Source organism: Callithrix jacchus, chromosome 9, assembly GCF_049354715.1.
Source record: "Callithrix jacchus isolate 240 chromosome 9, calJac240_pri, whole genome shotgun sequence".
Taxonomy (NCBI): domain Eukaryota; kingdom Metazoa; phylum Chordata; class Mammalia; order Primates; family Cebidae; genus Callithrix; species Callithrix jacchus.
The window spans coordinates 110,365,505-110,392,202 of record NC_133510.1 but is presented as its reverse complement, the minus strand read 5'-3'; the positions used below and the strand labels follow the sequence as shown (position 1 = coordinate 110,392,202).

At 46.7% G+C, this 26,698-nt stretch overlaps 1 protein-coding gene across 5 annotated transcripts in view; it reads right to left on the bottom strand.

Moving 5' to 3' along the window:
• ABTB3 (ankyrin repeat and BTB domain containing 3) overlaps positions 1–26,698 on the bottom strand; it is a 349,042-nt gene that overhangs the window by 172,688 nt on the left and 149,656 nt on the right. The window contains exon 1 of one of the 5 annotated variants that reach the window (XM_035257467.3): positions 23,368–23,586. The exons of the other annotated variants lie outside the window; for them this stretch is intronic. Coding sequence (XP_035113358.2) covers positions 23,368–23,389 — 22 coding nt within the window. The 5' untranslated portion in view covers positions 23,390–23,586. Of the gene's footprint in view, positions 1–23,367; positions 23,587–26,698 lie in introns of those variants that run through there. 5 annotated transcript variants of the gene reach the window in all.

The following is a 26,698-nucleotide window of genomic DNA, read 5'->3' as shown; positions in this document are numbered from 1 at the left end:
CAAAGGGGATGGTGGAAAACTGAGCCCAAGTCTGACTCTGGGACCCAGACTCTTGACTGCTCAGTACCCTCTGAATCTCCCACCCACTTTTCAGCTATTCCGTCTCAGCCATCCTTCCTTGAAGGTACCCCTGTACCTGAACCACACCTTCCGCCCTCCCACCTGGGCACCTCTGTAAACACTGTTCCCGCCCCAAGAACCCCACCCCTCCCCCATAGCTTTCATCTTATTTCCTCCAAAAGTCTTTCTGCCCCCAACCCAGCCAACCTAAAGCAGACCTCCTTTTCCCCTGAACACTCTCACCCTTATTGTCAATGTCACCCCTTGGACGCTGCTCAAATACTCAGTTGATGGTGATCAAATGTCATTTGTATCTTGCTAACTTTTTTTTCCAGTGTCCTTTCTTTCTAATGGACCAGTTGACTCTCAACAGTATTTCTGGAAATGACTCTGTGATCCCTGTGCAAAAATGTAGTTGGGATCTTTGTCAATAAATAGGTTTCCTTGAAGATCAACCCCACTGGAGTAGAAGGGGGTACAATTCCACTTGCTTAAACATTTCCTGGAGCTAGCAGAATTGGTGCTGATTTAACTTTTTAAGTGGAAACACAGAGGCTTTTGAAAAGGCAGCCAAGTCACATTAAACACCAGTGAGCGTAGCAGACAATGTCCTTTCCTTTCCCAAGGAACACCTCCCAGCCAAGGTAAACAGGCTCTGGCACTGAGGCATGGCTGACCTTTTCCTAACGAGAGCCCAGCAGCCGGAAACCTTGTGTCTCAGCAGCCAATACAGTATAGAAAGGAACTAGAGCTCCAACCCCATAAGCTTAGAAAGAAAGAAGGGCACAGGTGAGCCGAAAAGGGAGAGCTTCCTATTCTCAGAAAAATTCCTCCCTTCCTGACCCACTTGCTGAGCCCAACTTCTTTGAGACAGGAACAGGGATGGGTACTGGGAACCCAGTGATGAACAGATGATCTTTCTGGTCTCTAAAAGCTCATGGTCAAGAAGGTGACCCCTCTTCTATGTGCCTGAGGATCTCTATGCATTGTACACTAAGGTGTGGAGAGAGGAAGGGTACTTCTGCCCTTAAGGAAAAACTGGGAACACACATGGATTCTCTTAGAATGCAATGGAATCCATGCTGTGTAGTAGGCTTCCTGTCTGTATAATGGGGATAATGGCAGCACCGATGGCAGCCAAATGATGAATGGACTGCCAGACTATCTGCATGCAAACCCCAGCTCATTTATTCACCAGCTCTGTGACTGTAAGAAAGTTACGTTATCTCTCCTCATTTGTAAATGGTAATGATAGTACCCATCACTTAGGGTTGCTATGAAGGTTAAATTAGTTCATCTCTGTGACATACTTAGAGAGAGAACAGTGTCTGGAATACGGTGTTCTATGAACATCAGTGATTTTTTTGCTATTAAAAGCCCCTTGGAGGTCCAGAGGAGGATGTGGTTAGCTTTGCCTTGGTCTTGGGTAGCTGCTAGACAGTCTCTCAGGAGAAAGAATACTCTAGTGTACAGCCATACCATGCTGAACATGCCCAATCTTGTCTGATTTTGGAAGCTAAGCGGGGTCAGGCCTGGTTAATACTTGGATGGGAGAAAGAATACTCTAGTTAGGCCTTGTTGCTGCCTAGGAGTTTGCTAGATAGAATCTCTCTCTGTGTGTAGTGTGTGTGAACAAGTTAGCCAACATTTTTTCTAAAAGGCCAGATAATAAATATTTTCAGTTTTGTGGGCTATATAATCTTTGTAGCAACTACTCAGTTCTACTGGTGAATAAGTGTGGCTGTGTTCCAATAAAACTTCATTTACAAAAAAGGCCCTCAGGCTAAAGATGGCCAGCCTGTGAGTTAGAAGGTTAAGGGAGCACAAATACAAGTTTATCACAGAACTAGGTCTGAACATGCCCCTCAAGATTAATGGGGCTTCTTGCAGAAATGATCCTCAGTCATGGTTCTTTCCTATAGCAGAGTTGTAAACATCAAGTAGAGGGGAAATTAGAGCCCAGAGAGAGAGAGAGAGAGAGAGAGAGAGAGAGAGAGAGAGAGAGCACACGAGCACATAACATCCTAATGTCTTCCCTTCCTGTCATTCCTGAGAGCTGTGGAATTTTAAAAAGTAATAACTTTGGATGGCATAAAGGCCATGTCGGCCAGCATCATGGTCACTCACTGCCCCCACAACTTGATAGAATTTTCAAATGTCATCCACAGAGCCTGGATGGGATTTCTAGACATGGTATAGTGGGGAAAACTTGTGCTTTGGAGCCAGGTTTTGCCATTTACTAAATGAGTTATCTGGAGCTACTCTCTCTGCCTTACTTCCTTACCTGTAAAATGGACTGTTGTGAGAATTTAGTGAGGTAATGGATACCAAGTGTCTGAATCCATTTTGTGTTGCTATGACAACACCTAAGGCTGGGTGGTTTATAAAGAAAGGCAGTTGGCTGGGCGCAGTGGCTCACGCCTGTAATCCCAACACTTTGGGAGGCCAAGACAGGCAGATCAAAAGGTCAAGAGATCAAGACCATCCTGGCCAACATGGCAAAACCCCATCTCTACTAAAAATACAAAAATTAGCTGGGAGTGGTGGCATGCACCTGTGGTCCCAGCTACTCGGGAGGCTGAGGCAGAAGAATCGCTTGAACCCAGGAGGCAGACGTTGCAGTGAGCCAAGATTGCACCACTGTGCTCCAGCCTAGTGACAGAGCAAGACTCCATCTCAAAAAAAGAAAAGAAAAGCGATTTATTTGGCTTATGATCCTGGTGGCTGGAAAGCTGAAGATTGGGCAGCTGCATCTGGTGAGGGACTTGAGCTGCTTCAACTCATGGTGGAAAGTGGAAGGGGAGCAGAGATGTGCAAAGAGATCACACAGCTAGAGAGGAAGCAAGAGAGAGAAACTGAGGGAGCCAGATTCTTTTTAGCAACCCACTCTCAAAGGAACTAATCTAGTCCCAAGACAGCAAGAACTCCCTTACCCTGCAGAAGGGCATTAGTCCATTCATAAGGGATCTGCCCCCATGACCCAAACACTTCCCGCTAGTCCTCAGCTCCCAACACTGTCACACTGGGGACCAAATTTCACCGTGAGTTTTCACCATCCAAACTATAGCACCAAATAGTAATGTCAAGCATGTTACTGGGAATCCAAGAATCTTGTTTATCTTTATCTGTACAGCTCTCCCAACCAGTCTGTTCTGCTGGCCCTAGACTGAGATATCTCTGCTCTCTATAGTTAATGTATTTTGTTAGCAGGAACTTGGAATCAGAAAAATCTTTGCCACTTCAGCATGACTTGGAGAAACATTTAAGAGGATAAGATAGATATATGAAGTCATTTCTTTAGATGACCCTACAGACATTATTTTCTTTCACCAAAGTCATTTCAATACAGTTTGTTGCAATCTTAGAACACTGCTTTCAAAAGAGAAAGTTATGTTGTGTGTCAAGAGAATAAAAAAAGGAAGAAATCAAAAAACAATGATCCCATTTATTGCCCTTCAGGTATTATATTTTCTGGTCTGGTAGAGTGGTTGATTTATTTACAAGGTTGAGGTTATTCATTTCAGAAGGTCAAGTCTTCTGCTATTTTCATTGCTTGAGCCTTCAGTGTGTAAAAACATATACAGAGACACACATGGACAGACCCAGAGTCACAAAAAAGGCTTCCCTCTCAAGAAGCAAAGGGCCAAGAGCCAGAAGAAGGAGGAATTAAAGTAAGAACATCTGCATGAGGTGGTACCAATGTGATTGTCACTTACAACCCAGACTGCCTAGGACACAGCAGGAACATGGGAAAGATGAGGGTCTTGAGGCACAGGCAGGGGTTCGCTTTTCCTAGCTCAGGAGGACAACAGCAGCATTTGCTGGTTAATCATTTTTCCACTAGTTTTTTTAAACTCCTGAAAAACTGAGGAAGCAACAAGATGGAGAGGAAAGAAGCAATATATTTGGAATCAGAGGGGCTGGGGTTTGAGTTCTGTTTGTCACATATGCGTCCTGTGAGCTTTGGCAACAAGATGGAGAGAAAAGAAGCAATACATTTGGAATCAGAGGGGCTGGGGTTTGAGTTCTGTTTGTCACATATGCATCCTGTGAGCTTTGGTCCATTATTTACCCCTAAGATGCTCAGTTTCCTCATCTCTAAAATGGGTAGATAATGTCATCTATTAGTTTAGAGTTCTTATACACATGGAAGGATAGGATGTATGTGAAGGTCTCTTCCTTCCATAGTCTACTCCATCTCAGTGGACATCTACTGGACATCATCACTTACGGTCCAATGGACATTGCAGACATAGCACATCCCACACTGCCCTGCTGATCTCCACTCCATCCCCAAAGCTGTTCCTTTAGCATCTTCCCTTTCTCAGTAAATAGCACCTTCTTCCTTCCAGGGCTCAGGCCAAAAACCCTGGAGTCAGCCTTTACATCCCACATCTAATCCATCAGCAAATCCTGTTGCCTCTTTCTTCAGAATAAGCCCAGAGCCCAACCACTTCTCAGTATCCACAGAGGCAGCACCTGGTCCTGACAACTTCATCTGCCACCTTCATTGCTGACTGAGGTTACCGACATAGCCTGCCCTGGTCTTTGCCCCGCCCTCACCAGGGTCTATTCTCAATGCAACAACCAGAGTGATCTTATTAAAAAAAAAAATAGTCAGATCAGGTCCCTCCTCTGCTCAAAACCCTCCAATGCCCCGTCCCACTCAGAATAAAATACAAAGTCCTTACAATGCCTGCAAGGGACCCATTCACCCCTGGGACTCACGTTCTCTTTTCCTCCTGGCTTATTCTGCCTGAGGCACCCTAGTCTCTTTATTATTCTTTGAACCTGTTATTTGAACTCCTACTTTAACTTACCCTGGGCAGTTATGCCAACTCATCCCTCTGCCTGGAGCCCTCTCCAGACACCACAGGTTCACTGGCTCACCTCCTTCAGTGCGTGCAAATGCCACCTTGTCAGGGGCTTTGGGACACCCTGTTTGAAACTACAGCTTTGGCTGCTAGTTCTTTCAATAGCTTTTCTCCACCTAGCTTTCCCCAGCTGGTAGACTCTCTACTTGACTTAATATATGTTCAGGGTCAGGTCTAGAAAGGCAGGGATGTTCATCCCTGTGTTTCCTTCTCCATCCCCAGAACCTAGGATGGGCACTCAATGGACAGTCACCCAAGGACTTACAGACACTTCTTCATGAGGCACAGGCACATCTGATTCATGGTTTGGAATAGATGAAAAATAAACAGCCTGGCCAGGCATGGTGGCTCCTGCCTGTAATCTCAGCACTTTGTGAGGCCAAGGTGGGAGGATCACTTGAGGTCAGGAGTTCGAGACTAGCATGGGCAATATAGTAAGACCCCCATCTCTGCAAAATGCTTTTTAAAAAATTAGACAGGCATAGTTACACAGTTTGTAGTCCCAGCTACATGGGAGGCTAAAGTGGATGGATTGCTTGAGCCCAGGAGTTTGAGGCTGTAGGGAGCTATGACTGTGCCACTACACTCCAGCCTGGGTGACAGAGTGAGACACTGTCTCTAAATAAATAAATAAACAGCCTGGACCACCTGGCTAATGTCATCTCCTCTACAACTGGAAAGTGCTCCAGGCAAGCACTTGGAAATTAGATCAACCAAGTTCATTCTGCCTCTAGTTGACGTCACTCAGGGAGCTGCACATGACCTGTGGGGAAGGGAGGGAATGGAAGGGAGAAACGCTGGGGAACTGGCATCTGGCAGGGTGCTTTGCCATGGGCAGGGAGTGTCTGCAATGCCAGGGGTGACATGTCTAAGTACCCATCAGTCCCTAGGGAAGAGCAGGGGTCAAGGAAATCATGCTGGTGGGACCTGCTCCCCCAATATTCCCTATAGAAAACGTAGGCTAAAACTAAGAATCAAAGAGCTGGGTGTGGTGGCTTATGCCCAGCAATCTCAGCATTTTGGGAGGCTAAGGCAGGCAGATCGCTTGAGTCCAGGAGTTTGAGACCAGCCTGGGCAACATGGTGAAATCCTGTCTCTCCAGAACCTCCTCCCAGTGCCCCCTCCAAAATTAGCCAAGCATGGTGGTACATGCCTATAGTCCCAGCTGCTCCAGAAGCTGAGATGAGAGGACCACTCAAGCCCAGGAGGTTGAGGCTGCAGTGAGCTGAGCCATGATCGCATCACTGCACTCCACTCTGGTGACAGAGTGAGAACTTATCTATTAAAAATTCAAAAAAAGAAAGCATCAAAGCAAGCTCCGAAAAAAAAAAAAAAAAGCAAGCTCTGAATGGAGCCAGGAAGAGGAGAGATCCTACATCTGCCCCTTGGCTTGGAGTGAAAGGTGAGGAGGTAGCGTGCCAGGAGAGGCCGCCAGTGCTGCAGGAAGGGGAATGTGGGCAGACTAGAGTGGGCACTCGATGCATATTTACTAGAAGGAAGGCGAAAAGTCAGGAAGGGAGGAAAGAAGGTAATAAATGGCTATTAAGTCACTTCCCAGCTCCTGAGCCAGGGCCTTCCCAGTCACTGCCGAAATCCAAGTCACCTGCTCCTACTCCCTTTCCACACTTCAAGCCAGAGACCCAAATCCCGGCCATGAAGACAGCAAAGCAAGATCCTGGACTCCACTGGAATGGCTGGCTCCCAGGCCTCGGGCGGGTCTCAGCCTTGGACTATCCTCTCCCCATCCCCCCCACCTTTTACTCCCCAGGCCAAGAGTCAAAATCACGTGTGGGTCCTTTGGAGGTAGTTGTTCCGCCGTAGGAAGCCTGTGTCGGAGCTGGAGGAACAGGCTAGGTATCAGGACACCTGTGCTGGGCCCAGCCACTCATTGGCTGGAGGGGTGATGTGTTATTTTGGCTCACACAGTGTCTATCCCCCTTCTTCTGGTAATAACATCCCCAATTTTCTCCCGAGGACCACCCCCCTCCACTCCCTGCACAGGCGTCGTGAACTCTCCTTTCTGCTTTGGGCTGGTCATTCAGGACATCACTTCCTCAGAACAACAGGGGCTGGATCAGCGATGGACACATTCCCTAATTCAGACCCCACAGGTGCATTCACAGGGACCACTGAGAGAGAGAGAGAGAGAGAGAGAGAGAGAGAGAGACAGACTGACTCTTGATTTCTCCCTCGATTAAAGCTGTGAAGTTGAAACCTGAAAGTTCGACCATCATCTCACCTCCAAGGCAGCTCAGACCATCCCAGGGAGAGAACAGAATCAAGAAGTGGCCAAAGACAAGAGCCAATGACATCAACAGAGTCCCCAGATCCAGCTGCGCCTGAGGTGGAACCTGGATGTTTTGGTCACTGAATGAAGACAGCTAGCTTAATCTAGTTGGAGTAGGATTTCCTGCCACTTGCTGGGAGCATCCTCATGGATACACAGCCGCAGCCATGGGCAAGTCATTTCACCCCGCTGGGCTTCCATCCCTTCTTCTCTAAACATGTGGGTGAGATATAGGTAGGGAGGAAATGAGATGGCCTCTCTGGTCCCTCCAGCTCTGTGCTGTTGGTTTGTACAGAGGACCACAACCAGTGACCCAAGTCCTAAATTCCAGATAAGCCGAGGGAGATGCAACCTGGTGCTCAGAGGGAGCCAGCCAAATGAGCCCCTGGGCAGGGTCTCCAGGGTCAGGCTTATACCCATTCCTGAGGGTTGACGGAAATCACAAAGACTTAAGGTTCCGCTCAACATAGAGGCCTGTTACAGCACAGGAGGCTAATTGAAGGTACAAGGCCAGTGGTTTTGCACAGCTCTGTGCTGGAAGGAAAGACTTCTTTTTCCTCCAAAGCAGGGTTTCTCCACCTTAGTACTATTGATATTATGAGTCTGATAATTATTTATTGTCAACAGCACCATTCCTGTCCCCAGTTGTGACAACCAGAAATGCCACTGGTCCCCTGGGAGGTAAAATCACCACTCATCGAAAACCACTGCTCTAAAGAATGCTGACGGCCTAGAGGACACTTGGTTCCTAAGCCTCCAGTATTCATTTAACTTCTAACCTTCCCTCTTCCCGCTGAAATCAATAAGGAATCGGTCAATCTCTTTGTCTCTTTTCTTCTCTTTACTGTTGGTGTTGTATTGCAGGCAGTGTTCCTGCAGAACTCTGGACTTCACTTTCGGGTGTGACCCCTGAGGTTTCACAATGGTTTGTTTGTCACTGTGTTTGTGGACATGGATTCCCCTAAAAAGCTCATGCAGTGGGCCGTCTTCCATGACCAATCCCATTTGTGCACATGCTCACAGGACACACACACACACACACACACCATTCTGCATACAACGTCGGGGAATCCTCAGACCCCTTGTAACTAGAGCCGTGACCCTCCGGAGTTCATGAGGCTTAATTCTTTCAGATCTAACGGGATCAGCTGTATCTTTGCTTGATATAGCAGAATGAATACAGAATTTAGCATCAGAAGATCTGACTGGAGTTTGGGCTCTACTTTTCACTAACTGTGTGACTGTGGACACATCGTCTCCCTCACCAAGTCTTGGTTCTGGAAAACTGGGAATATCTCACTAGTTTAGGCATCACCAAATCCAATGACTTCCCAATGTCCCGTCCTCCACCTGACATTCCTCTGCCATGCTAATCTTCCTAGAGCACAGCTGTGGGCATGTTCTTCTCTGCCCCAAACCATTCCATGTCTCCCTGTTTCCTACAGGATAACATTTTTTTCTTTTTTGTCATGCAAAACAGAAAATGCCCTCCACACTCAGGTGCTGTTTTAACCTTCTACCTACCTGTCCTTTAGCTGGTGCTACTTCTGTGCTGAAACAGTCTCTGGGTTTTTAGCCTCTACATCTTTGCTCATGCCATTCCTCCTACATAGAATGCCTTTCCCTATCCTACTGTCCATCCTTTTTAAGGCCTGGCTCAGAGTCCACCTCCCCAAATCCTACAGCAAGTGCCACCATATGTTCTGTCTGTATGCCACACCAGGAGTTTTTTATTTAGTTTATTTTGTTTCTCAATCTCTGGGTAGTGGCTGAGAACATGCGATCTGAGGCTGACTATCCTGGATCAAGTCCTGGCTATCATTTGCTTTCTTAGTTCCTCCCTAAGCCTTCTTTTCCTTAGCTGAAAATGGGGCTGGTCATAGTGCCGACATCAAAGAATCATTGTATGCATTAAACTCTGTCAGGAATTGAGCCAAGCTATCGGTTCTCCTACAGGCTATAATGACAAGTGCTTTTCACAGTGTCTGGCCCAGAGGAGGGGCTCAATACATTTCAGCACGATCATCACCAACATTATTAGGCTCTGGGGAGACATTAGGATAAAAATGGTCACACAGGGCTAAGGTGAAATGATCAAGCCCAATTAAGGGACAGGGACTAACTTCTAATTCCAAAGCGATCTCCAGAGAAGAAAATTAGGAATAATAACAGAAAATGCCTATTTAGTGTTTAGTATCTGCCAGGCACTGTCCTAAGCATTTTATAAGCATTAACTCTGGAACCCTCACCGCAGCCCTATAAAGTGGAGAACATTCACTTTCTTTTACAGATGTGGGCACTGGGATGCAGAGAGGGCAGATAACTCACCTGAGATCACACAGCTGAGCTGGGATCCAGTCCCTGGGCATTGTTCTTCATTGTTCCGAAGACCCTTTTTCCCTAACAGGGGGTGTGTTAGTGATGTCTCTTAGAACACAGACACCAAGTAGCTCAAGGGGCATCCTAGATAAGGAAAAGACAGTGGCAAAAGCCACAGAGGAAGCTGAAAGGTGCCTTTGTGCGTGGCTGTCTGTACCCACACGTGTTTAGTCTGAGCTCTGCCTACAACCACCTGAAATTGGCTATCACTCTGCAGGGCTGGAAAACATCTGGAGCCCAGACGTGTCCATCATTCCCTGGGCAAAGTAAATGTATGCAGCACAGTTTTCAAAACCTGTTCATTCTCAAAGCATTGTGAAATACCTTATGGGAAGGAGGGAAAAGGAGGGGGTAGGACAGGGTTAGGACATCTCTGGGAAGAACCTCAAGCAAGTCCTATTCCCGCATTAGTTCCACAGTTCTGACAGTTCAGACAGATCAAAGGTTGCTCCTGATTTGGTGTGGGTTGGGACAAACCCAGAAGCTAGTGGGGCCTGAGGGCCATTTTGAGGGGTCAGTGGCTGAGATGGTGGGAAACCTTCTCAGTCAGGACAAGAAAACAACTCTTAGATTCTAGATAATGATGAGACCAGGGTCCTCTCTCCAAGAGGTGAGATGAGAGGGCTTCAAGCTCCCTGCATGTCAAACATACTAGTTGTATATTAAAATGAGGGTGGTGGAGGATAGACTGGACTATTACTTAAGATCCAGTCCTTCTTGAATGCAAGATATTGCTTCTTCATTTAAACTCTTCACATGATGGAAAAGGTTCAGCAGATGTCCACTATGACTATCTTAATACACTTGGATCAATTCTTTTCTTTACTTAGGTATTAGTTGCTTATCAAACTTCTATTCAATCCATATACCTAGTCCTTCATTCAACAAAAAACTATCATGAGCACCTACTGTGTGCCAGATGCAAGACTAGGTGTGGGAGGCATCACAGTACACTAGACCAATGTGGCTCTTCAATTTATGGGCCTGACCATCTCGCACAGTTTGAGCCCTTTCCAACCCCTCTTCATCCAACAATCAGAGCTTTTGAAACTCAAACAAGACCATCTCTCCTTAAAAATCTAAAGTGTAAGACGTGTATGACATAATTGAACACCAGGTTTAAAATAACTGCCTATAGTTTCAGTCCTGTCACAAGAATCCCTGCGCTAAACAGACTGACATGATTGTAGGAGCGGCAGATCTGGGCATCTGAGCCACAGCCTTTCTCTCCGAATTGTGTGCTGAGGAAGGCCTGCGCTGAATATTCCCTCAGTGGACAGAGCCATTTAATGCAATGTTTGACTTTCTATAAGGATTTTTCAAGGGAGGTTTTTCTTTACCACACCAGATCTTCTTCCCAAAGGGCTTAGAGGAAATTCTCTGCAGGTCTCACTATCAGCCACAGTTTGCTTGTCCTGATCAATAGGTTTGTCTGATGGTAACTGAGACAGTATAACTAACAAGGTTTTCCTTATCCTAATGCCGTCCTGGAAGCTTAGAGCCCTGTGTATAGTTGACCAGAGTAAGCATCTATATAGAATGGTATATCATTTATTTAAAGATGCAACGTGTTTCTGGCTTATTTTTGCATCTTCAATCTCTTTTTCTTTTAATCTCTGTCATTGAGTTTACATTTAGTTTATCTTGCTATAAGCAAACACTAATCCTTTTTAGGACTATTTTATGCATGTTGGTGCATAAAAGAGAATAGAATCAAATCAATACAATAGAATAAACTAGCACAAAATAAAACAATGCTTTTGAGTTTAAATTTTTGAAAAATTCCAGGTCTACCTATAAAGCGGGATGACACACCCACAGCATTCACTTTAAAGCACACACAAAGATGAACTTTATGGCGACACTCTAGCCCCTTCTTTCCAAAGGCCCATCAATACAAATAGATTAAAATTCCCATCTTTCATCCTCCCTAACTCATTTTATAAGACCAACATCATCCTGACACCAAAACCTGGCAGAGACACAACTGAAAAAGAAAATTTCAGGCCAATATCCATGATGAACATTGATGTGAAAATCCTCAACAAAATACTGGCAAACTAAATCCAGCAGCACATCAAAAAGCTTGTCCATCACAATCAAGTCAGCTTCATCCCTGGGATGCAAGGCTGGCTCAACATACACAAATCTATAAATGTAATTCATCACATAAACAGAACCAAAGACAAAAACCACGATTATCTCAACAGATGCAGAGAAGGCCTTCGACAAAATTGAACAGCGCTTTATGCTAAAAACTCTCAATAAACTAGGTATCAATGGAATGTATCTCAAAATAATAAAAGCTATTTATGACAAATCCACAGCCAATATCATACTGAATGAGCAAAAACCAAAAACATTCCCTTTCAAAACTGGCACAAGACAAGGGTGCCCTTGCTCACCACTCCTATTCAACATAGCATTGAAGTTCTGGCCAGGACAATCAGGCAAAAAAGAAATAAATGGTATTCAATTAGGAAAAGAGGAAGTCAAATTTTCTCTATTTGCAGATGACATGATTGTATATTTAGAAGACACCATTGTCTCAGCCCCAAATCTCCTTAAGTTGATAAGCAACTTCAGCAAAGTCTTAGGATACAAAATCAATGTGCAAAAATCACAAGCATTCCTATACACCAATAACAGACAAACAGAGAGCAAAATCATGAGTGAACATCCATTCACAATTGTTGCAAAATGAATAAAATACCTAGGAATACAACTAACAAGGGATATGAAGAACCTCTTCAAGAAGAACTACAAACCACTGCTCAAGGAAATAAGAGAGGACACAAACAGATGGAAAAATATTTCATGCTCATGGGTAGGAAAAATAAATATCATGAAAATGGCCATACTGTCCAAAGTAATTTATAAATTCAATGCTATCTCTATCAACCTGCCATTGACTTTTTTCACAGAATTGGAAAAAACCACCTTAAACTTCACATGGAACCAAAACAGAGCCTATATAGCAAAGATAATCCTAAGAAAAAAAAAAAAAAGCTGGAGGCATCATACTACCTGACTTCAAATTATACTACAAGGCTACAGTAGTCAAAACAGCATGATACCGGTACCAAAACAGAGATATAGACCAATGGAACAGAACAGAGCCCTCAGAAATAATGCCACACATCTACAACCATCTGATCTTTGACAAACCTGACAAAAACAAGCAATGGGGAAAGGATTCCCTATTTAATAAATGGTGTTGGGAAAACTGGCTAGCCATATGCAGAAAGCTGAAACTGGATTTCTTCCTTACACCTTATACAAAAATTAACTCTAGATGGATTAAAAATTTAAACAGAAGGCCTAACACCATAAAAACCCTAGAAGAAAACCTAGGCAAAAGAAAACCATCCAGGACATAGGCATGGGCAAGGACTTCATGACTAAAACACCAAAATCAATGGCAGCAAAAGCCAAAATAGATAAGTGGGATATAATTAAACTTAAGAGCTTCTACACAGCAAAAGAAACTATCATTAGAGTGAACCAGCAGCCGACAGAATGGGAAAAAGTTTTTGCAATCTATTCATCTGACAAAGGGCTAATACCCAGAATCTACAAAGAACTTAAACAAATTTACAAGAAAAACAAACAAACAACCCCATCAAAAAGTGGGCAAAGGATATATATGAACAGGCACTTTTCAAAAGAAGACATTTATGCGGCCAACAAACATATGGAAAAAAGCTCATTGTCACTGGTCATTAGAGAAATGCAAATCAAAACCACATAGAGATATCCATCTCACACCACTTAGAATGATGATCATTTAAAAATCAGGAGACAACAGATGCTGGAGAGGATGTGGAGAAAATGGAATGCTTTTACACTGTCAGTGGGAGTGTAAATTAGTTCAAGCATTGTGGAAGACAGTGTGTGATTCCTCAAGGATCTAGAACAAGAAATGTCATTTCACCCAGCAATCTCATTACTGGGTATATAACCAAAGGATTATAAATCATTCGATTTTAAAGACACATGCACATGTATGTTTATTGCGGCACTGCTCACAATAGCAAAGACTTGGAACCAACCCAAATGCCCATCAATGATAGACTGGATAAAGACAATGTGGCACATATACACCATGGAATACTATGCAGCCACAAAAAGGATGAGTTCATGTCCACTGCAGGGACATGGAGGAAGCTGGAAACCATCATTCTCAGCAAACTGACACAAGAACAGATAAGCAAACACTGCATGTGTTCACTCATAAGTGGCTGCTGAGCAATGAGAACACATGGACATGGGGAGGGGAACATCACACCCCAGGGCCTGTCAGGGGAATAGGGGAGGGATAGCATGAGGTTGGGGGATTGGGGAGGGATAACATTAGGAGAAATACCTAATGTAGATGATGGGGTGATCGATATAGCAAACCACCATGGCATGTGTATAGCTATGTAACAAACCTACACATTCTACACATGTACCCCAGAACTTAAAATAATACAAATTAATTTAAAATAAAATAAAATTTCCATTTCAAAGAATGTCTCTGGCAAGGGCAAATCTTAGTGCCAATGCCTGTGAACGCACATGGCCTCCACCCTGAGAAATACAGCTTTGTCATTTTCACACTAACAAGGAGGTAGTCCACCTTTTTGTAAAAATAAAAGGTTCCTCTTCAAAGTTTCCCTTCTTGTTGAAAACAATAATAAATGTTAGAAATAATAGTTTGTTTCAAAAACTAACTTTCTTCAAAACCTTCTAGCTTTTTGCTAATAACTCTTTGTTAAGCCCTATCCTATATAGCTATTAAACATGCTCACAGGCACATAGTACATTCTATGGCCTTGTACTTTAACCAAAATATTTGTGCTAGACGTGCTCACAGGCATGTCCCAGCTCGCAGCCTATGCCCCTTCCTTATTTAGACTTCCTCTTTTTCTTTGTTCTCCATTGCCTTTACCTATTCAGAACAGTTTTAAGTTGTTAGCCAGTCAAGTTCAGTGTAGACAGTGAAGTCTGGCTCCAACCAACAAAGATCAGACACAGCAGTAAAGACCCAGTGCATACAGAATAAACATGCCTGCCTTTCCTTTGATCATTGTGCTCTGATAGCAAGATAGCTAACAAGAGCACCCTTCCTGCAGAAAGTAAAATTGCCTTGCTAAGAAAACTTTTTGTCTAAATGCTAATTTTTCTTTGCGGAACGTAAGAACAAACTTTCTGTCTTTAACACTTTTGTTTGCTTGTTTTTTACAGTGATGTCTCTTGACCTGCCCACTGAACTCTGTGTCATGGACCCATGGGACAGGCAACAGCAGGAGGGAGGCTGCAGACTCCCTTGACCTTACTTCAGTCAGAGTCAGAGGTGAGAGGTAGAAGTGGCTCTCTGAGATCTTCCAATGCAAGCACATCAGTGCCTTGATTTTAAGTGCAGAGACCCAGTATTTTCAGACACAGGGTACAGACCTGTCTACACATCCCTGAGGAGCCAGCACAGAACACTAGCAGTCCTGTGGACACACCTGATGTGGATTTCTTCCAAAAGTTGGACTCCCTTCCACCAACTAGAAACAGAGTTGCTTTTCTTCAGTCCAATTCAACAAATATTTATTGAGCATCTACTATATGAACATCATATTGGGTACATGCATATAGATATAACATGAATGAGGAGCATATATGTGTGTTTATGCATACACAAATAAGTTGTCATACAAATAAATCCATACACACACACACTTCATACATCCCTCACACACACACATTCCCTGCCTTCAAGGAGCTCATGGTCCACTTGGGGGTGGGGAGTGAGAGCAGACACTTGCCAGTAATCCTGGCTCCCTATGGTCCACTAATTTCCAGAGACTCTAGAATGTAGCTCCAGCATTGCCTCTCTTGAAAACCTATCTTGATCATCTTCATTTCCTGACCCTCCCCTTTCCTGCAGGGTCAGGTGTCCCATAGGCCTAGTGATAGAACTGATGTTATGGATATACCTGACATTCGAGGTGTGCTTACTACATTTCTGCCTTATTATCTCCATTTTGTTGATGGCAAAACTGAGACCCTTGGAGATTGTCTGACACATCCAGGTTTCGCCTCCAGGCAAACAAGGAGCTGGAATTAAATCCAGGTCTCCTAATACCGCAAGGTGAAGGTGAAGATCAGATGATTAAATGCCTCTGAGATGCTCACCTTTGGCATTGGCAACTTAAAGTTCTGTGATTTTTCAGGAAACCAAAGTCTCCAGATCACAGTTTAGAAGGAGGGGTTGGGGTGGTAGACACCCAGCTCCCAGCTCATCTGACATCTTACTGTGCCCTAGGAAATCCCAGTAGGAGGGGCAGGCAAGGGGCTGAACAGCCTAGACAGCTGGGGGCCAGGCTAGCCAGCCCGGCACTGCCCTCCCTCAAACCTCTCCCCAGCCTACCAAAGGAAGTGGTGGTTCCAAGCTGCAGAGTAAGCAAATCAGGGCCCCAGTTGCTAGGGGGCAGATGCTTGCACCTTGCTGCATTCTGTGGAAGTGTGATCAGGGCCTTTAATCCCAGTCACCAACAACCAGTATCTCAGATGTAACACAATAGGCTCCAGAAGGCTCAGGAGAGGTGAAAAATGTTCTCTGGCCGGACCAGAAGGTCCTATCCTGAAGCACTGTTCAATCTTCAGCTGCCGGGACATGCTCTGCTGTCAAAAATGTATCCACAGTGGCCAAGGGCACTGAGAACAAACTGGCACAAAGGAAAGAACGAAGGCTTTCGTGTCAGAAGCCTTGGGTATAAGGTCAAGCTTTATTCTTGACCTCTTAGAGACTCAGCTTCCTCATTTAAAAAAAAAAAAGAGAGAGAGAGAGAAAATAACAATATCACCTGCATAGGTTTGTTGTAACGAGGAAACAAAATAACCCATGTAAAGTCCCAACCTTGTGGTTGAGTTCAAAGAAGCTGTGGATTCACGTCTAGTTTCTGTGCTCCTGGGGGCGGCAGTGTACGACGGGTCTGGGTCAGGTCTGAGTTCTATAAAGACCCCCCTGTGAGCTGTGTGGAAAAAAGGACTTGAGAGGACAAGACTGGAGATGGGGCCAGCAGGTAGGAGGCTGGTACGACATGCCTTGGGTGATAGAAATGGTTTACACTGGTCCCTGTTTCTGGCTGCTCTGGGTAGCTGACTGGTCAGGTGAGCTGTGTGCAGCATCTCATGTCTATTACATCTTTGGAAATCATGAGAACTTGATGACCTAGGTGTTATTATTCCCAATCCACAGGGGCAGAACCTAAGGCTGAGAAAGGACAAAGTCAAGTCAGATCTCCACCATGAACCCGTGAGCATGCAAAGATTGCCTCCTTACCTTGGGTCCAAGGAGATACTGCCCCTTAAAACATACAGAGGGAGGTCAAAGTGAAGTGGGGTTATCTAAAAGCAGCCGGAGGCAGCCCGGCCAGGACGGAGGTTCACTGCTGAGTTGAGTTAATGCTACAGCCAGATGGGATGCACGGTTAAAAAATTACCCTGAGAGTGAAGGGCAGACTCAGTGCTGGGAGAGCCAAAGAAGCCAGGAGGAGAGTCAGGGACCTGGGAGTCAGGAAAGCTCAACCCCTTTTTGATAGGGGACCTACAGGGGGCTGATGGAACTGGTCCCTTAAAACAGTTGTTTTCCAGACTTGGCTGGAAATCAGTCACTGCTGGGGCTTGCACTCTGCTTCTCAAGCCCCAACCTGGAGAATATGACTCAGTGGGAGGAGGTAGACCAGTTGTCTGTGTCAGTCTCACTCTGCAGGGCATCTACTGCCTTAAGAAGCTGGAACCAAGCACTGCACTAAAGGTTGGTAAAATGTAATCACAAGTGACGGCTCTCCCTATTGTTCTCTTTCATTCAACATGTTTGGCCATTTTCTCCCTACCTGTCCTTCCAGGGGCATTCTAATCTCCAGTCTTTCTGGATTTCCCTCCAATGCCTCCCCTTCCCTTTGTGGCCAACCACTCCCCTTCCCAGCATCCATGGTCCAGCCCCAGGTCCAGCCTGCTTTCCCCAGAGCCGAGCTCATTTAGAAGGTTTTGATTTCTTAATCTTTGCTTAAGCATCTCTGCTTCCCATGGCTTTTAATCATTAGGAAAGGGCCTTCTGTTTGGAGCAGTACTCCCTTAAATGTGTCGATATCGTGTTATAAATCTTCCATGCTGCTCCATCCCAGGGGCCTGACTCAGGGTCACACCCTCATTAGAGAAACAGTGAGCCGAGGGGGCTCTCGGTCATGGCAGACAGCTGGGAGCCCTGAGCAGGGTTTGGCTGGGAATCTATACTCAATAAACACGGGCTGGTGGCTCCTCTCCAGCCCCATGCTGGATGTCAAGTACAGAGGACTCAGCCATTCTGCTCCCAGATATACAGCCCCAAGGACTGGGTGCAGTCACCAAAAACATGCCCTAGGATGTTCACAGCAGCAGGGTACATGGCAGCCCCAAACGAGAAATGGCCTCTGCTGGGCGCTGTGGTTCACACCTGTAATCTCAGTACTTTGGGAGGCCCAGGAGGGTGGATCACCTGAGGTCAGGAGTTTGAGACCAGCCTGGACAACATGGTGAAACCCCATCTCTACTAAAAATACAAAAAATGAGCCAGGCATGGTGACATACACCTCTAGTGAGGCAGGAGAATCGCTTGAACATGGGAGACGAAGGTTGCAGTGAGCTGAGATTACACTGCCACACACTCCAGCCTGGGCAACAGAGCAAGACCCCATGCCCAGTCATCTGTAGAATGTATGGTTTCTTCACCAAAAGCAATAAAATGCAGGCACATACAACATGGACGAATCAAACAAATATGTTGAGCAAAAGAAGCCAGACACAGAAGAGTGCATATCGTATCAGTCCATTTAAGGGAAGTTCAAAAGCAGGCGAAACTATTTGGGAGGCCAAGGTGGGCAGATCACTTGAGGTCAGGAGGTCAAGACCAGTCTGGCCAACATGGTGAAACTCCGTCTCTATTAAAAATGCAAAAATTAGCCGAGTGAGGTGGCAAGTGCCTGTAGTCACAGCTACTCGGGAGGCTGAAGCATGAGAATCACTTGAACCCAGGAGGCAGAGGTTGCAGTGAGCCAAAATCATGCCACTGCACTCCACCCTGGACAACAAAGCAAGACTCGGAAAAAGAAAAAAAGCAGTTGCAATGAATCCATGTGTGGGAGTCAGGACAGCATTACATGTGGGGAGCAGCAGTGGCAGGAGGGAGGCTCGGGGGTTGGCCATGCTTGTATTCTTGATCCAAGGCCTGGTTCACAGGTGTGTTCAGGTGGTAAAAAGGCACTGAGCTGTACACATTTGATGCGTGCACTTTCTGTATGTATATTACACTCAATTAAAAAAACTATCTTGCCCCAGAGAAGTTCAGGAATGAAAAGAGACAAAGCTGCGAAGGATCCATAAGCTGCCACACAGGACCTCTCTGCCTCCACTCGGCCCCTTGCTTACTGTGACCTCACTTGTTCCCTGGCCACCTGGCGCCTTCATCTTGTCCTTCCTGTAGAAAGCAGAAACACTGGCCTGGAACGGCTCTGTCACCTGGCAGAACTGTCTGTGATGATGATGCTAAGGGAGGTCAGAAGGCCAAGATCACATTCTAGATGTCTCTGACTTCCTCTAATAATCCTACTGAGTATCCCTGGAGTCAGCTAAAACTTATGGGACCCTCAATGCTTAAATCTGTCATTATGTCTTGTGCCCACCAGCCTGTGAGCTCCTCCAGTGACCATTCATCCTTCCACCATGAGGGCTCCATCAGATAAACATCTGGGGAACTGAATGGTGGATGTTCCCACGTGGTACGGTACTGGTAACAGTAGCAGCCGATGCTCATACACCCCTCACTATGTTCGTACAAGGCACTCTTCTAAGCCTTTCTCAGGTAGCATTTCATTTACTCATCAGAGCATCCTGAGGGAAGTTCTGTCTCCTAGCTCCATTTTACAGATGCAAACTGAAGAACAGAGAGGCCAACCAAATTGCCTAAGGTCACACAGCTCATATACAGCACAGCAGGGCTTCAAACCAAGGGAGTCTAGCCCCAGAGTCCATGTTTTTGACCCTCTCCCTACAGTTTGCTGGATTTTCACTTGTCCTTGCTCCTGGGGAGCCAGAGTGCCTTGGTCCTGTGTTTGCTCTATCCTTTCTCCAGTTCCGTTTGTCGCTTTATAAGCTCCCATCATACCTCCCTTTGGCCTTTATCTTCCTAGATTCAAGAGGCCTTTAAGGTTCATGTGTGTACATACACGCCAGCTGCTCCAAGCTCGTCATCACTGTGGCTGCCTTGTTCTACTTCTCCCGTCTGAACCTGCCTCTGCTGCAGAAATAATGGGGGTGGGTGGAAAGGCTGTGTTGTGGGCTCTGTCACCCCAGACATGTACAACAGCCCCTCGACATTTTCTCTTTGGTCCCCAATATCCTCCCTGAAAACAGCCAGCTCTTTCCTTCTTTAGGTTCAAGAGGTATCAGGTGCCCTATCGGACCGGCACCTTAGGTTCCAGTCACCCATTCCTTGGGTTTCATTTTCTGCATCTGAAAAGTGAGGAGATTATGCCTCTTGATGGGGGTTCTAACCAGATCTGAGGGGACAGAAGGGAGCCTCATGATCTGGGGTCAATTTGCAATCACATAGAAAGCTTCAGAGCAAGGAAACCCACAGTCTGAACTCTAGGCACAGGGACAGAGTTAGCACCCACTCTGCTCCTGAGCCTCACCATGGCTCTGTGAGGGGTGGTCTTCCTCCTGTTTCGTAGAGAGGACACTGAGGCATGGAGAGCTCACCCTGCCGTGGGCATCAGCATGGGCAGCCCAGGGAGCCCCAGTGTTCCACCTTAAAGTCTGACCTGGGGGTTGTGGAGGGGAAGCGGCTTCTGTGTCTCCTGCAGGGACACAAGGGTCATTTTGCAATGTGCCTCATTTATAAAAGTTACAGACTGCAGACAAAGCTCACACCAAAGACAAAGCACTGCTACTCGAAGGATTAAATAGAATGAAACAGAGAAAGGGCTGGGTACAGGACCCGGCACGCGGGAAGGGCTCAATACCCGTTAGCGGCTATTTTTACTACGACTGCCTCATCTCTTCTCTTCTTTTTTCTCCCCTCGGCCTGCAATGGGGGCCTCTTCTGTACCCAATCTGAAAATTCCAGGAAGGTGCAAAACCAACTTGTATTCTGGAAGATGAGGTTCACCCAGATAATCCCTACGTTCCCAAATCTTGGGGCCTCTCTCTTCTCTCCACCACTGGCTAGTTGTGTGGCATTGTGATGGTGACTTCACTTCTTTGTGTCTTGATTTCCTCATCTGTAAAATGGGGAAATAACATCTTAGAGAGTCCTGGTGAGAACCATCGAATGACTATATATAAATGCTAAGAATAACCCCTGACTCAAGGTTCCATGGAGGGGTTTGCTGTTCTGAAAATGTATGCAGAAAACACTGGACGCTGACTCTGCACTCAGAGCCCCATCCATCAAGCCACTCAGCAATTTATTATTTATCAAATGCCCCCTTCGTGCCTGGCATGCTCAGTATGTCACATCTGTTCTCTCTGACAGCGACAACTATTCTAAGGGGCTAGGGATACAGTTGGGAATAAGACATCCACATCTAGCCCTCCCTTTCCTGTCCCCCCCAGATTGGCCCAAGATCTCATTTCTCCCAGCTGGCCAGTGAGGTGTCGGGCCGGCCCCAGCTTTCCAGATGGCTTGGCACCTTCTCCATTCTGGGTGGGATCCCCGCCCTCGCTCTGGCCACCATCCCAAGTATCAGGGGCAGCCCTTCCCCACTAAGGCCCAGCCAGCCAGAGCCAGGCGTTGGGAAAGGTGCCACCAGGCCAGGGTCAGCTAATTTTGTCTTTAATTAGCAATAATGATAAGTGACAAGCCCCAGGGGTGACCCTGCAGATGGCAGTATGCTCTGCTCCGAGTGACAAGTTGGGAGCATCCAGGTCTATGACGGGTCCATGCTGGGTCCTGTGGCTGCACTTCCCACACCACAGCACTGGGGGTGGGGGTGGCTTGGCCATCCAGGCTCTCCTCAGAGCAAAGGACACTGGGCCCGAGTGAGGGTGGGGAGGGTAGGCTCTCAGCATCCCCTGGGACCCCAGACTAGCTCATCCCAACCAGACTGTTTGAGAGGAAGGAACCAAATATTTATTGACCCTCTACCATAAGTACCTTGCTAAGAAATAACAAGGACAGGCCAGGCATAGTGGCTTATGCCTAGAATCCCAGTACTTTGAGAGGCGGAGGCAGGTGGATCACTTGAGGCCAGGAGTTCAAGACCTGCCTGGCCAACGTGGCGAAACCCTGACTCTACTAAAAATATAAAAATTAGCCAGGTATGGCGGCACATGCCTATAATTCCAGCTACCGGGGAGGCTGAGGCATGAGAATCACCTGAGCCCATGAGACGGGTTGCAGTGAGCCGAGATTATGCCACTGCACTTCAGCCTGGAATACAGAGCAAGACTCTGTCTCATAAAAAAAAAAAAAAAAAAAAAAAAGAAGAAAAAACAAAGAAATAACAAGGATCATATCTGTCATTTGAAGTTGCCATTTTTGTAGATGAAGAATTGAATATTGATACTTCCTCAAATGATTCAAGCCACTGTTACCTAATGGGTTTGTGTGTGCCAGGCATTGTTCTTACATTAACCAGTGGGATCTTCACAACCACCCTATGAGGTGGGCACTGCTTGCTGCTAGGGAACCCCTCTCTGTGGCTTTGTACTATAGAGTTGAGGGCTTCCTCAGGAACAGGCCAGTCTGTCACCTTGCCCTCTCCACCCCTGTACCTGCTGGGCACTGTCCTAAGTGACCAACATGTGTCTCCTAACTTACTCCTTATGGGAACCCATCAAATGGCTGCCAGTGCTGTTCCCATGTTAGGGATGAGAAAATCAAATCTCAGAAAGGTTGGACAGCTTCTTCAAGGACCTGCACCTAGCAGAGGGCAGAGCCAGGATTTGAACCCAGGGCTGCCTGGTGCCGCATTCATGCCTCTATTAGTGAGTCAGCAGATGCGAGGGTAAGAGGAAGCTCAATTCAGCCCCTTCCTTCCCGCCCTCTTTTCTGGTTTTTGAAGCCAGCCACTGACAGGAAACACACATTCTGCTTCTGGGGTCCCATCAGGAGGAGATATCTGCAGGGGAAGCCTGTGGCTATCCAGAGCTGCCAGTGGCTGGGGTGGGGTGAGCCAGTGTCTCATGCTGGGGTCTGTGTTTGGAAACCCACTTCAGGCCCCATAGGTAGCCACATCCCTCAACCCAGCCCTCACCCATCAACAAGAAGATGTTATTATCCTTGTCTGCCTACCTGCTTTTGCGGGTGTGGGAAGAGGGTGTTATTTACTGAACCTCCAAAATCCCTGCAGTGATCAGCCCCCTCTCACAGATGAGAAAGCTGAGGCACAGAACGGTTGTGTGACCTGGACGTGAGCCTTCAAGGTTACATAGTCCTGCTTGTGTCTGCTGCAACATATCATGGGTTAGGATTCCTAGAAAACAGGTTGCATTTCTGCCCCTATATCCTGCTCTATCTTTTTTCATAGCACTCAACATCATCAGAAGTTACGTATTTATGTCTTTATTTACTTATTTTTTTCCTATCTTATATATCCTTTGCCTAAAGAACTGCCTAACACATAGTAGGTGCTCAATAAATACTTACAGACTAACGTCATTTATTAAAAAAGAAGTGCTCCCTCCCACTGAGTATGGACCGCCCCTCAGCTCGCAATCCGCAGCCCATCTTTAAAGATCATTCTCACTCACCCAGCCTCGTCCATAGCAGCATTGTTTGTTTTCAAGGTCACCCTCAAAGTCTCCCGTGCACAGCCGGCAGCACCCAGCAACACGCTACTCACACTCAGGTCCCTGGCTATCTGCAACTTCCTGTGGCTCTCTGGTGGTCCCCCGCCAGAAGCTGGAGCCCCTTTAAACTTCTTATACTCACAGGGCCACTGACTGGCCAGCTTCCCTCTCTCCCAGCATAAGAGGGAAAAGAGTGCCTATCTCCTGCCAGGCCTACAGAAGCGAAAAATAAACACCCTAGCTGGCTGGCTCCCACTCAACTGCACTCTTGCCAGGGAGTGCTTGGTCTTCAGATTTTCCCCTTTTTTGCTTGATTAATACAACACCAGTTCCCTGCTGCCCAGTCTTCTGGGAGGCACATTTCGCTCTTAATTCAGCTGACCTCAGCTCAGGAAGGCCTCGTGAGCTAAAATCAGGGAGCGGAGGATGAATGTGGCGTTACTCAGCTGTAAAAACCATGGATGAGTTTCAGCAAAGCCTAAGAATCTTTCAGCCAAGACAATGACGAGGGGTCTCTGCGGGCGCCTCCTTTTCTTCTTCCTGCACATGGGGAGAGTGGGGCCTCTTCTGGCCTCTAGGTGAAGGCGGATCACATCTGGAGGGATCAGTTGGTGGCCACATCTGAGCCCTCTGAAGCCAGCCAACCCTCTGCTGTTTGTTTAATAGCGGGCAGGGAAAACGCGTGGGAAACAGTTCTTAGTAAACAAAAGGAGGGACGTTTGATGTCAACAGAAGCATTTTCTCCTGGTCTTTTCCCTAAAGTCCCTGTCTCTGACAGAGAAAGGCAGGAGAAAATGGACTTTGCTTCAAGAAGCTGCCTTCTGTGGATCCCTGAGTGGGTCATGAAAAAGCTGGGTCTTGATGTGTGTTGGCGTGTGTGTGTGTGTGTGTGTGCGCACGCGCGTGTTGGTGTGTGTGCGCGTGCATGTGTGTGTGCGTGCACATGCACGTGTGTGTAAGTGCACACACATACATGTGTCAGTGGCTGGGGAGTAACACGGTATCCAGGTGTTTCCTAAGCAGGTCTCGAGGTGGCTTCTGCATAGAGTCAATAGGTGAGATTCAATTCAGTGAACAATTACCGAGTGCTCTGGCTGGTGTTGAGGACAAGAAGGTGCCAAGATGGCCCAGGCTGTCAGAAGTTTACAGGCTGTCTATACCAAGCCAGTCCATGCCAGGCTTGAGGGGGACAAGGGATACTTGCTGGGAGCACTGGCCAGAGGTAGGCACGACTGCCGCTTATGGAAACAGCATGCTCTACAATAACAAAATACAAAGGCCTGTTTTCTTCCAGGCTCCAGCTAAGCTGGGGCCAGACAGCTATGCGGATGGCTTGCCCGCCTCACCTAGGCGGGCAAGGCACCTCAACTCTGCAGACAGCAAACTTAGGCAAACTTAAACTCTGGCACCAAGGGGTTTGAAAATTTGAGAGCTCATTATACTAACTACATGGGACAGCTCCCATTTATTGAGGGCTCGCCACAGTTATGAGCCCTTCACTCAAATACCCTGATTTTTATCCTCCTCAACAACACTGTGAGTTAGACACGACAGAGAGACAATCACATTTCCAATGCCCTTGGGGCCGGAGGTGTTTCAGATTCAAAATTTTTTTACTTTCAGAAAGATGATATGGTGAACGTGATGTATATTACACAACACTTGTGGAAGATCTGGGAGGTCGCCGGTAATCAAGCACCTGAACGCTTCGGCAGCCACATGGAGGGCTATCTGTGCTTGGAATAACAAGACCATAGAGAGCCAGCCTCGTGTCCTGTGGGTTGGGTTTAGCTGCCAAATGTATTTTTGCCAAACTTATTTTTTTAAAAAAAGAACAAAAACCCTTCTGGTTTTCAGAACTTTGGAATTGGTTTTGGAATTGCAGATAAAGGAGCATAAAGCCCTGTTGCAGAGTAGAGTGTGAAACAGACATGAAGCTGGTCAGTGGGAGACCCAAGCTTTACACACATGCAGACGGGCTCTGCAGCTGCGTGCTCAGCCCCCATGCATTGTGCACCTCCTTTACATTTATGTGGGAACTTCTAAAGGGTTAGCTTCACAGAGGCAAGGGCCTACAGTGTCTGCTCCCAGCATCCCTCCTAGCATCCGTTCCAGAATCTATCACTTTTCTTGCACTCCTATTCTTACTCTAGGAGCCAACTATGCAGCTTGGGAACAAAACCGGTCTTTTGCGCCTCTTGGCTTTTGCAAATTCTATTCCTACTGCCTTGAATGCCCCCAACTTCTCTCACTGTCCAGCCACCTCTTATCCATCCTTCAAAGGTTACTCAAACGCTCCTTCCTCGGTGACGCATTCGCTGATCATCATTATCCCATAATGAATGGTGTGTCCCCCTTGGCCCTGATCAAAGCAGCGCAGTTCCTAATCAGACCCTCCAGAAACACCTTCTGCTAAGCTTTAACCAGATGCCAGAGGTCCTGGGTGCTCTTTGGGATCTGAACTAGCCTGGCATCAACCCCCTGTAGAAGTCCAAATTCCCCACCCTGCCAAGTCTGCGGACCCACAGGGGCGGGTCTCATTTGCAGTCCCTGTGCCCTGCAGGCTCCTCTTCCTCCAAGTGATTTCTTTCACATGATAACCAGGCCCCTCTTTGATACACCAAGAAGCCACTTGACAAAGCACATGTGAGAACACCTGCCTCTGCTGGACATGTGTGGTTGGGGAGGGTGGCATAGCAGGGACCTTGGCCCTGGAGTTACACAACCACTCACAGTGAAGGGGGTCCTGTTTTTAAATGTCCTTTTCTGGACAGCCTGGTCCAGAAGACCAGGTGGGAAGCTTGGGACACCATGGGGTAGGTGTCCCAAGCCCCGAACCTTCTCACTGGCCCTTGCCCTTCCTCCTCGCCTCCCTCTGCCTTCTTCTAGCCTCTGCTCCGTCCTCTTAGGTAAACACAACTGCTCTTTCCTCCTTGCAGAGGAAGTTACCTGCTCTTTCCCTTGCTTGGGCCCCTCTGACACCTCGCTACCCATGCCCTAGGCCTAAGGCTCCCAAATACCACCATGATCAGCTCACTAATACTTTTCCCAAAAGCAAGCAGCATCTTCCCTGGGGATTCTGGAGGCAGCAGCTAAAAGGACAAAACAGTTTGGCTTATGACAGCTGTTTACCTGCCTGTCTTGCTCGCACTGTTTGTCTGTTTTGCTCTGATCACTGTTCTCCGCCTCTAGCACGATACTGGATGCATAGTAGGGCTTCGGTAAGTGATTACAAAATGAATGCATGCATGATAAATGAAGAATACTCCCAAGAGGCGGTATGAAGCGCAGA